The 12,962-nt window shown below is 33.6% G+C and overlaps 1 protein-coding gene across 1 annotated transcript in view; it reads left to right on the top strand.

The window, feature by feature from the left end:
- cachd1 (cache domain containing 1) overlaps positions 1-12,962 on the top strand; it is a 137,124-nt gene that overhangs the window by 104,192 nt on the left and 19,970 nt on the right. Inside the window, exons 16-21 of the mRNA XM_056460039.1 lie at positions 113-223; positions 2,573-2,695; positions 7,338-7,437; positions 7,600-7,716; positions 8,639-8,799; positions 10,613-10,699. Of these exons, the coding sequence (XP_056316014.1) occupies positions 113-223; positions 2,573-2,695; positions 7,338-7,437; positions 7,600-7,716; positions 8,639-8,799; positions 10,613-10,699 (699 nt within the window). The remainder of the gene's footprint in view (positions 1-112; positions 224-2,572; positions 2,696-7,337; positions 7,438-7,599; positions 7,717-8,638; positions 8,800-10,612; positions 10,700-12,962) is intronic.

Genomic DNA, 12,962 nt, shown 5'->3' with positions numbered 1-12,962 from the left:
GTTTGTATAGAACTGTTTACCCCAGTCTGTATGAAAAAAAGTCCTAAATCTTTATGTATTTGTACATATCTGATTAAAATGTGGTGTAACCATTGACTCTTTTGGTTTTTAGGTACCTACATGCTGTAGCCAATCCTGGTCTCATCACTTTTACTGGACCTTACCTGGATGTTGGTGGGGCAGGTTATGTGGTCACCATTAGCCACACCATCCACGCCCCTAGGTCAGTTTTTAACAAATCTAATCTAATTGGTGTTGTTCCCAACCAGGAAGCCTCAGCAAACTTCCAAGGAGGCCTTAAAATATCTCAAACATTAATACTAATTTATTTGTTTATTTATATTTTAGAAAACGATCTAATTTATCTAAAATCAGCAAATCAATGCCCTGAATGATAAAATCTCAGCTCTTAAATTGAATCATCATTCATTTTATATATTTTCATTTGTACAGGAAGTTTTACAAATTGTAATTGTCATAATTATTCCTGTAATGACAAATATACTTTAACCTATATGGGGAAAGAAGGGTACTTTGAGTCTTGTGTTGGAAGTCTTTGAGTAAAATAATTCAATGACAACTCGTTTATAAGCATAATTTGGGATTCATGGCAGCTTATTTATTTGTACATTGTATTTTTGATCAGGTTTTTTTATTCTGTGTTAATAAAATGTTCAAAATAACATTATTCATTATTAAATATAGAAACTTAAAGGAGTAGTTTAAGCATAAATAATTTTTTTTTCAATTCTTTTTCCTGCAAAAACTTGCTATTGCTGCTGTTGCTATTGCTGCTGTAAGTCCCTTGCAACTGTGGAAAAAAATTAACAAGTTATTTTAAATGTATTATCAGTTCTCTAAAGTACATGTTTTGGTCAACATAAGGTACATGTTTTGAGTAAAATGTTCATTTCTTTTATATTTTATAAACTACTAATTACTAAAATTCCACATAAAACATTTCACATAAAAATATTATCATTTAAATAATTTATATATAGAAAATATTAAATAATCTCCTTTTCTAGTTGATTTCACTTAACATAATATAAGCATAAAGCGACTCTTTTTTGCTATTTCTGCGGAACATTTTATAAAAAAAATCTGCGGATTTATTTGTAATAATTTTAGTAGTATCATAAGTAAAATATAATCTATTAAATAAAAGATTATACATTTGTAAGTTTTATTTAATGTTTCCAATGCAAATCCAATTAAATCCACTTATTTAGTAAACAAAGCAAGTCTCTCATATAATAGAGAGAAAATATTACTTTACAAACTGTATTGTAAATAAATCATATGAACATTTTAATATTACTATTATTATATCACAATGATATTAGTGAAATAATTTAAAACTGAATAAATATAAATGTACACACATTTACACAAGTAAATACATAGACTCAGTGATGAGCTAAAAATCTGCAGAAATCTGTGTGCGCAGATTCCATGTAGGCCTACGTATGACTAGACATGGGCCGGTATAAGATTTTGACAGTATGATAAGCTTGGATAAAAATATCACGGTTTTAATGTATTGTGATTACTGCTCTAAAATATGCTCTTTTTAAAATGTCTGGGTAAAAAATTTAAAAGTTTTATACACTGAAAAAAATGATTCAAAGATGATTCCTTGGATTTACTAAATTTTTTTTACGTTAAGTGGTTGTAAACAATTTATTTTGGCTGAATTTAAACAATCAAATTAAGTTGAACATTGCTCAATTTAAATTGTTTGTTTAAATTCAACACAAATAAATAGTTTGCAACAGTTTTGCGTGCAACACTTTTTTCAGTGTAATATTTTGGATATATTCAGGCAAAATAATTCAAATAAACCATTGACTTCTATCTTCATTAGTTTCAAAAAACAGATTTCTTTACAATTTAAAACGGCATCTTTGGATATTTTTTCTGCCTCTAGATAATGTTGTCCTAAAAAACTAAACAAAAAAAACTTAAATAAAAAATCTTACACATACCTTAGGAACAGTATAGCAGAACATTTTGATGGTTTTAAAATCTTGACTTTTCTAAACCACGGTATACCTTGAAAACCCATGACCCATGCACTATTTAACAAGTCTTCTAAAGCCGTATGGTAAGTTTATGTGACAAAGTCAGTATCGTTTTTAACATCAAAACCTAGCTTTGTTTGTCATAACATGCTATGAATTGTCCAAACTGTTCCACAAACACACTTATAACCTCATACTTTTTTGAAATTTGCGATGTAGCTATAAAAAAAGCTTGACGTATGTAGTATTTAATAGTACCTCATGCAAATAAAACACACCTGCCTTATCACTGTCATGTTTGTGCTTGGTGGAGTGTGTGTGTATGTGTAGTCTTGTGTGTTTAGAGATATAACGAAGCTGTTTGAATCTGGTGGTGTTCCAGAATGTCTGCTGTAGATAAAGTGTGTTTTCCCTCCACGTTTTCCAATCAGTTCTCCCTGAAGAGTAGGAAATGTGACTGTAGTGTGTGATCTGATCTAAAGCACATCATACGGCAGATCTCCTCATTCTTCATATTGTTCAGCACTCTTATCTTGCTCTTTCCTCAGTTCCCAAATGGCCTCCGGTTACACAGTAGCGGTAATGGGCATCGACTTCACCCTGCGCTACTTCTACAAAGTTCTGTTGGATCTTCTGCCCATCTGCAACCAGGACAAAGGCAACAAAATTCGGTAAGGCCTTCCCACTGAACCCAATCCAACCCCCATCCAGTTCCTTTTTGGGTTCTTCTCAAACTCAGGAGTGCCTGCCAAAGACCCCAGTGTGCCGGCTGTGGTGTCCAGCGCAGTGCCTGAAGCTATCGATGCCCCACAGAGGCCCTTTAAAGCCCTTTCAAATGAAACTAATCAGATTTGCTTCTGTTGGAAAAGAGGCATTCACTTAGTCCTCTCTGCATGCTTCTAAGCTCTCTCTTTTAGGATAGGAGGAGATAGAATGAGAAAAGATCTGAGGTGGGGATCAAGAAACGGTGAGGGAGGGGTGGACAGAAAGATAGAAGAGTGATGAAAAGGGGAAAACTATGAAAGACTAGAACTATGACACTTTTTTTATTGAGTGGTGCTTGGGAAAGTCATCGCTAATATAATCATGATGTTGTTATCGCTTTGCTTAAAAGGTTAGTTGAAAAATTAAATATTTGAAAATGTTCCCAACTCATAATTCATCTTCAGAACTCAAATGTAGATATTACAATGAAACCAAAGAGGTTTTTTTGCTTTTCCACAGAAAACGTTTAGGTTTCTAGCTTCAAAATGTTCAGACAACAATGTGACTACTTAAAATTTTTTGACGCTATGTGAACACTTTTTTTTTTTGTTACCAATAAAAATTCACGAGGTAACCATGCATCCACACTGTATTGACTAGGGATGTCCCGATCAGGTTTTCTGCCCCTGAGAACAAGTCATTTGATTTTAAGTATCTAGCTATACCAAAGCCCGATCCGATGCTTCTATAATGAATGAAAAAAAAATAATGACGAGTGAAGAAACAGATCCAGGATGTTCCTTATTTTTTATTTAATTCACCTTATTTTAACATTCAATAACTCTGTTAGCAAACAGAGCACTTCTGTGTGGTAGCTTGAACAACCAAGTAAAAAATAACATCAATTCTTCACTTTAGTGCAACAGTAAATATAAAACAAACTTAATATAAAAACAAACAGCACCTCAACTTAAAATACCCGACAGACAATCCCAAATTTGTAAATCTCACAGTTTGCTATGGCAATGTTGTCGTCATCAACTTTATAATACCTCCAATACCACATAACTAGAGGTGTGTTATAAAATAATGAGAATATATACAGTTGAAGTCAGAATTATTAGCCCCCCAGAGGTATTAGCCCCCATTTATATTTTTCCCTTATTTCTTTTTAACGTAGAGAAGATTTTTTTCAACACATTTCTAAACATAATACTTTTAATAACTCATTTTATCTTTGCTATGATGACGGTAAATATTATTTGACTAGGTATTTTTCTAAGCACTTCTATACAGCTTAAACTGACATTCAATGGCTTAACCGATTCCGATCAAGTCTGAAACCACATGATCAGGCCCGATTTCTGATCTCGTGATCGGATCTGGACATCCATAGTATTGACTATTATTAGAAGCAGTGGATGCAGTAAACAAAGCATGTGCTTTTGAAAAATCTTTTAATAAAATATTACTTCAGTAGATTAAGCACAGAAGCAGTTGATTTTTAATGTACTTCCATATTAAAAGTCAAAAGAACTTAGTGATGAATGTTTACTTTTATTCGAACAAAAATGTTTAATTGTACCAAAATGTGTCTGATAAACGTACAAATTATTAATGATTTTTTATTAACCAAAGCTAAATATATCTTGTATACCTAAAACATCAAATGAATGAACATGAAATATATGTGTACATGTATGCTCTTAAATGGATGTAACAAAGGGCAAAATGTGTATGTATGTATGTGTGTATGTATGTATGTATGTATGTATGTATGTATGTATGTGTGTGTATATATATATATATATATATATATATATATATATATATATATATATATATATATATATATATATATATATATATATATATATATATATGTATATATATATATGTAATAATGTCATTTTTTAAGTGTACTAATAAACAGTTAATATCTATCTAATATCTTAATATTAGGCAGGTAATAAGCCAGTAGTGAATGGTGTGAATATAGCAATGTTCAGTTAATTCTTGTCACATTGTGAGTTATTAACTGTAGACTGCCCGATCATTTGAATCAGATCACAGTTGTTGAATGGAGAGCAGTCAGATCTGTCCAGTTCACAAATGAACTGTTCATTGCAGTTTGTGAACTCATTTAACAGGTTAACTGACTAGACTCAGATTGTTAATGCAACAGGAGAAGTGGTCTTAAAGATAATCCAGTGTTTCCCACTTATTGGTAGAACTTGGTGGAGATTTTCAACATAACATAGAATCTTTCCAACTTAACTTGAAGGCACCAATATTTGTATTACAGCTATTTTTACAGCTATCTGATAAGTAATGTAAAATATGACAGACTGATCAAAGATGCAGTGAGATCATTGAGCTCATATTCTTCACACTTCAATCCTTTTATATGAGGATTTTTACAGTTACATTTATTTACATTTTAAGAGAGAATATTACATCAATAAAGACCCTCTTGACACTTTCCCAAGCACATTCATGGCAGTGTTTCAAGCAAAAATATTTAAACTCAAATAAGTCTTACATTTTCCAGTTTATTCTGGTAGTATTCATTTATTTATTACCCCTTTTAATCATAGATGCAGTTTTTGAATATTTAATATTTGCATATTTAAATGTAAAATTTAGAGCAGTGGTTCTTAACGAGTAGGTCTGAGCCAATGACTGTATAAAGGTCTGAGCCCTTTGGGAGCCTCTGTCAAGTGCAAGATGATTTAAAAATTGTTTAAAATAAGTAGACAATTACAAATCAACAACAAAATGATGGAATTTAAAATGTTGGGGCCTTTGAATATTGTCAAAAAGTTGATAAGCGCTGATGTAGATTGTGACTACCGAATTTGAAATTTTAACTATATATAGTGTGTGTGAGTGGATCTCTAGATTGACTAGGTTTATTAGGTATAAAATATAAATATGAATTTATATTTCTATAAAGGTTCATATTTTATGAACACTTTCTATAAAGGTCTTATAATGTAATATCAGATCAAAAATATGATAATACATTATGATGATAAAAATATGATAATATTAAAAAAATATAATATTTATTATTGTTTATTTTTAAAAAAATAAATTTACTTAAAGGTTAATATTTTACAAAAACTTTCAGGAACACTTTATTTTGATGGTCCATTTGAGTATTAGTAGACTGTTTGCTTGATATCTGTTGATGCTGCTCCTTCAACAGACATTTAACTGACTATAAGAAACATTTTGCAAGTACATGTCAGCTTACACTAACCCTAACCCCAACCTAACAGTCTACTTGTAATCTAAAGAGAATTTGTTGACATGTAGATGCAACGTAACTTAAATTCAACAAATGGGCAAAATAAAGTGTGACCAAACTTTCTATAAAGAAATATATAATTTAAATATATAATTTAAGCTAAAAATATTGTCATTAAGAGCTTTTTTTTTTCAGAAAAAGGCAGTTGATCATAATAACACATTTTTCCGTTTGTTGTGTATAAGTGATATTTCACCTTAACTTTTCTGACTAGACATTATTTTTATTTTAGATTTAGCGAAAAAAAAACAAGAGATCAGTTGTTTGGTAACAATTTAGTTTGTCACAAGTCATGCTATTAATACTGGCTTATTACCTGCCAATTATTAAGATATTATCTGTTTGATAGTAGTAATAAAGTATGATCTTATCCTATATCCCTAATTCTGCCCAAAACCTAAAACCAACTTGTAATTTCTTAAGCTAATGGTCTGAGTTGAAGGTTTGTTAATAACGTGAATTTAGATCTGAAATAAAAAGTTACCAAACGTTTTGCACAAACACATTAACAAATTAGAATTTTTTTCCATAGCTGTATGTAGTTGCTTAATATATAAATATATTTCAATTGACGTTTAATATATTCCAGTGATAAATGTGATTCTTATTTAAGTCTGTGGTGTTTTTATTGACTATTCCCACATCTTGAGCCCACATCCTTTGCGATTCATCTGTACAATTTCTGCTACCGTTCATGTCTATAGTCCAACATTTAAATCGTAATAATAAGCAATAGTAATGCTGGCCTTTTTCAAGCACTGCAGATAAACCCTACTGATGCAATATATAAAAGCCAGAATAGAAAGCGGTAAGATTTTCAGGGCTGACTGAAAGACACAAAGGCAGATAAGCTGATTAGGGCTGCATTCCAGACACATCCTGTTATGTTAGGTGCCAATGCCCCCATTTTTTTGCCTTCCCTCTCTTTCTTCTTTTCTGTCTCTCTTTTACCCTTCCCCTCTCATTCCTCTCTTCCCTCCTCCTTAACTTTCTTTCTCCCTGTTCATCTCACTCTCTCACTCTCTCTCTCTCTCTCTCTTTCTCTCTCTCTTTATCAGTCTGTGCCGTGGAGACCTCAGTGTGTTCTTTGAGTTTTCAGTGCTATGGTCATTAAACAGGATTAGTGAAGTGGAATGCCTGAGTGAAATGCCACACAATAACATGAACTGTTCTCAACTGCAGATGGTACCCTGTGAACATACAGGAAGCCATCTACTGTTTCCTTCCACCTTTTCACTTTAAATGTCATTTAAGTTTTTTCATACCCCTTTGTCTTGGTTTTAATGTATGTTTAGGTGTTTTATCATGGAGGACAGAGGCTATTTGGTGGCCCATCCGACACTGATTGATCCAAAGGGTCACGCTCCCGCAGAACAACAGCATATTACGCATAAGGTACAGATGTTGGGAGTAGAAGACACTATTCATCTCTTAAATAAGAAAATAAACGTAAACATTAGATTGGTTTTAATATTTAGCTCTATTATATTTTGAAACTGGCAATGAATCTGAAAAGCAAGGTTATTAAGCTCATTGACTTGTTTTGCTTGACTTTAGGAGCCTCTAGTGGCCAATGATATTCTTAACCACCCCAACTTTGTGAAGAAAAACCTGTGTAACAGTTTCAGCGATCGCACCGTGCAGCGTTTCTACAAGTTCAACACCAGCATTGTGGTGAGTGGAGTTTTCACCCCAAATATTTCATGTCTGAAACCTGTATAGTCTGAATAAAGTTTTTTTTTTTACTTGAGATTAGTCAGCTGCGTATGTTCAATTCGATTAATATCTAAAGCACGTTTAAAAACTACACAAGTTGACCAAAGTGCTTCACAATTACATACTGTGGCACGCACACACAATTCAAACACGTGTAATTCAAAACACAGGCAGACGTACTACACCATGACGCCCACTAAGGGCAGTTATATCCAACTTCACTACTACTGAAACTTAATAATTAATGCGTTTTGAGCATTCATTTAAAACACTCCATAGGATCAAATGTTAAGAGGAAGGCTGTACCCAGAGTCGAGGAGCTGCTACCGAGAAGACACGTATTACTGATGTTAGGGTGACACCTAGTGTACGTTGTGATACTGGCAGCTAGGGTTGCCAGATTCCAGAAACATTTCCAGCCCACAGAAAAACCCTCACAATAGGATTGAAAACTAGCTAAATTCCGCCCTCAGCCAGCCACATTTGTCGAAATGAAATGAATTTCACCATCTTCACATAAATGAATAAAAAACTGTTAAAATTATGTTCGAAAAATGAATAACGCTATCACAATATAAGCTGACAAAAACAGTTAACTCCAGACAGTTTTAAGCTATTTAGATTGCACTTTTTACAATACAAATAGATTTTTTAAAGAAAACTTTTCTTAATAATCATAAAAAAGTCATAATCATTGTGAAGTTGTTGTTGATGTAAATGTAAATAATGTAGATATTCTATACAGATAACATTTTTAACAATATAGCAGTATATGCACCATATTACAGTATATGTTACAATAGCATATTTACTAAAGTATCAAGAATATTCAGTTAGTTCTTTGAATGCACAGAGTAAATGACTGTTCTGTATTTTTAAGGGTGATCTGACGAACCTTGTGCATGGCAGTCACTGCTCAAAGTACCGGCTCACCCGTATCCCAGGAACCAATGCTTTTGCTGGTATTGTGAATGAGACGTGTGATGCACTGGCCTTCTGTGCTTGCAGTACTGTGGATCGTCTCTGCCTTAACTGCCACAGGTAATGTTTCTTTGCTCAACTCGATCTTTGCTCAACTCGAATTCATTTTAGTTTTAATAAACATTAAGGCATTAGTCATTTACACAAATGTTCAAATTGTTTGGGTTTGTAAAATAAATCTCCTCCGTTTTTTTTAGCTGCATTAATTTGATCAAAAATATTGTGAAATATTATTATCTTTAAAATGATTGTTTTGCATTTTCATATAAAATGTGCATCTTTTTCTTTTAACACCCATGAACTTTAAGCACTACCATTTTAAATAAAAAATTGAAATGAAATATGCCATAATTTTTTGTATCACTTTTGATGAAATGTTATGTTAAATATAAGGCACTCGTTTCATTAAAATGACTGAACTCAACATTTTTATTTACATTTATTTGTATATTTGTGATTTTGTGGAACTTAATCCAAGGTTTCACAATAAAAATGCTTAAAGATTTCAATAACAATATAAGAGCCAGTGTTTGAATACCCGTCATACAAAAAAGATAAGCATATTAAAACTTTAATCCCCTATTCTCATATTTTCCTAAAAACTTTAAATATGTGTGCTTTCTTTTTTATAAAACCATTAAAAAGCATCTGTGGACTAAGATTTGCATACGATCAGGATTAAATAAACAGTGCACATTTTTAAATTGATAGATTTACTATTTGTCAACTCTTTGAAACATAGAGGTGGCTTTAAAGGTGCTGTATGTAAGTTTTTGACACTTCTAAAGCATACAAATACCATGCAGATATTTTAGTGAGCAGGTTACATTCTAACCTCGTATCCTAACAACACGTTGCGTGATAAGATTTGTAGTGATAAGCAATTAGGCTGTTTGCACCAGACAAACATGACAGAAATTTAGATACAGCATTTCAGAAGCACAAAATAACGTTACTGCAATGCACTCCAGTGAAAAGGTTTATAATCTAATTAATATATATTAAACCTCTTTAACATTGTTATATGTACATGCTGATTGATTCACAGTCACAGTTCTAAAGTTCAATTTCAAATGGTTTATTTTAGTTTATCTGCTGCTACTTTCAGTATATGGCAATAAATGTCATGTAAAATGGCATTCAAACTCACATTATCAGCATTTAACACTGAAAAAAGCACATGAGATGTTGGTTAGGACAAAAACTCCTTTTAGCTTGGAAAAAATTTCTTCTATCGTGTGCTTTTGGTTAGAAAATGGTTAAAATCAGCATTAAATTAGCCTTTAGGCTAGATAGTCAGGCACACTCATGTCAATCTGGCAACCATCGCTTGTGTGGACTGGTCAGAATCGTTGTCGAGTGTAAATGTGTTTTGATCCAGCAGTGCAGAATCTAGTTCAACCACTGGGTGTCAAACTTACATACTGCACCTTTAAAGCAAATACACATGAACTAAAAGCCCCAAAACTTAAAATGAAGTGAGTCTATAAGTGACGTTATATAATTGTCAAGATGATGGATTCAAGAATAAAGACTTTTAAACAGACTTTTCACACACACTTTCCTCTCTATATGCACCAGACAGTTTCATATAAACACCCCATGTTATAAAGACTCAATAAGAGGATGATAAAAACAGATATCACCTTTTTGAAAAAGTGCACATATTATGTAGTTTAAGGGTAATTATGTAAACATTTGGCAGCTGTACTGTCCAGCATACTCATGCCTTAACTTTTTTTATTTTGATTCTAATGTTATAAAGTGAATCTTTTTTTGTTAAACTGCTTTAGAGCTATATTTATTGTGCTAAAAGTGCTATTCAAATAAACTTTAATGTAATTACATTGAATTTTCTCAATAAAATCCTCAGAATGGAGCAGAATGAATGCGAGTGCCCCTGTGAATGCCCTCTAGAGGTGAACGAGTGTACTGGCAACCTCACCAACGCTGAGAACAGGTAAACCACTGCTGTTTTACATAATTCATACAAGAACATGTCAAAGTAGCCATTAAGCCTATTTTAAAACATATTGCACACAATGTCAGGATGCAAAGGTTGCCCCTTAAGTGCTTTGAGAACTGCTGCAGCGATACATGATACAAATATTAATCACCAGAGCACATGTCCAGATTCTCATCAGCATTCACTGGAATGAATCACACTTAGTCACACGCGCACACACTTCTGCCTGTCACTTCATCAAGTTCTTGTTTGTCACAATGAATAGCTATCCAGCCACCTGTGTCCTCAATTAGCCGTACAGCTCCGAATTATTCCTCGGCAGACATTTAGACACTTTTAGGTTTGTCGCATTATTCCCAGCTGAGGGATCGCAAGGCATTTACCTTTCTGTCACTCCACCATCTGCTCATTTTTAGTGAGGAACTGTACACTTGAATATTAATAAACGCATCTCTTACTACAGAGCTGTCTTGTATGCATGTTCCAATATTCAATAATACAATGTATTGCCATAATGAGCGAACATTGTGTTGTTGTTAAAATACAGTGGGAAATTATTTATTATTTAAACTATTAGAGTGACTTTCAAAGGGATAGTTCACACAAAAATTTAAGTTGTAAATTTAAGTTTTAAATTTAGCCCATCAGTGATGGGCTTAAAATCTGCAGAAATCTATGGATTTCTGCGCGCGCAGATTTTGTGTAGGCCTACTAAATAACTAATGCATTTTAGATGTATCTAACTAGCAAATGTAGCTATTTCTCACTATTAATGTTAAAGGCACATTTCATCTAAATATTTACTCAATTTTTCCAAAACCTTTGAGTTTCTTTATTCTGTTGAGCAAAAAAGAAGATATTTAGGAATAAAAACCTGCAAAGCAGTAACCATTGACTTTTATAGTATGGAAAAGCAAAAACGACATACACTCACCGCCCACTTTATTAGGTACACCTGTCCAACTTCTCGTTGACGCAAATTTCTAATCAGCCAATCACATAGCAGCAGCTCAATGCATTTAGCCATGTAGACATGATCAAGACGATCTGCTGCAGTTCAAACTGAGTATCAGAATGGGGAAGAAAGGTGATTTCAGGGACTTTGAACGTGGCATGGTTGTTGGTGCCAGACGGGCTGGTCTGAGTATTTCAGAAACTGCTGATCTACTGGGTTTTTCATGCACAACTATCTCTAGGGTTTACAGAGAATGGTCTGAAAAAGAGAAAATATCCAGTGAGCGGCAGTTCTGTGGGCACAAGTGCCTTGTTGATGTCAGAGGAGAATGGCCAGAGTGGTTCAAGCTGATAGAAAGGCAACAGTAACTCAAATAACCACTCGTTACAACTGAGGTATGGAGAAGAACATCTCTGAACACACAACATGTCGAACCTTGAGGCAGTTGGGCTGCAGTAGCAGAATATCACACCGGTTGCTACTCCTGTCAGCTAGAACAGGAAAGCAAGGCTACAGATCGCACAGGACAATAGCACAATAGATCACCAAAATGGGACAATAGAAGATTGGAAAATTGTTGAATGGTCTGATGAGTCTCGATTTCTACTGCAACATTCAGTATCAACAGTTCAGGCTGCTGATGGTGGTGTGATGGTGTGGGGGATATTTTCTTGACACACTTTGGGCCCATTAGTACCAATTGAGGATCGTGTCAACACCACAGCCTACCTGAGTATTGTTGCTGACCATGTCCATCCCTTTATGACCCCGGTGTACCCATCGTCTGATGGCTACTTTTAGCAGGGTAACGCGTCATGTCATAAAGCACGAATCATCTCAGACTGGTTTCTTGAACATGACAATGACTTCACTGTACTCAAATGGCCTCCACAGTCACCAGAGCTCAATCCAATAGAGCACCTTTGGGATGTGGTGGAACAGGAGATTCGCATCATGGAAGTGCAGCCGAAAAATCTGCAGGAGCGACATGATGCTATCATGGCAATATGGACCAAAATCTCTGTGGAATATTTCCAATATCTTGTTGAATCTATGCCATGTAGGATTAAGGCAGTTCTGAAGTCAAAAAGGGGTCCAACCTGGTACTAGTAAGGTGTACCTAATAAAGTGGCCGCAATTTTCTTTCTTCTTTGAGAATTAAATAGAAAATAAGAATGTTTAGTTTTGTGTGAGCTGTCCCTTTAATGCGTTGATTACTGTTTACTAATGAGATCATGATTTAATTTAGTTTGAAAGATTAAAGTTAACTCTTCTTTTTTTTTTTAAGCTTTTTTTATTCAA

Source organism: Danio aesculapii, chromosome 6 (assembly GCF_903798145.1).
Source record: "Danio aesculapii chromosome 6, fDanAes4.1, whole genome shotgun sequence".
Lineage (NCBI taxonomy): Eukaryota > Metazoa > Chordata > Actinopteri > Cypriniformes > Danionidae > Danio > Danio aesculapii.
This window is presented reverse-complemented; position numbering and strand designations above follow the sequence as displayed.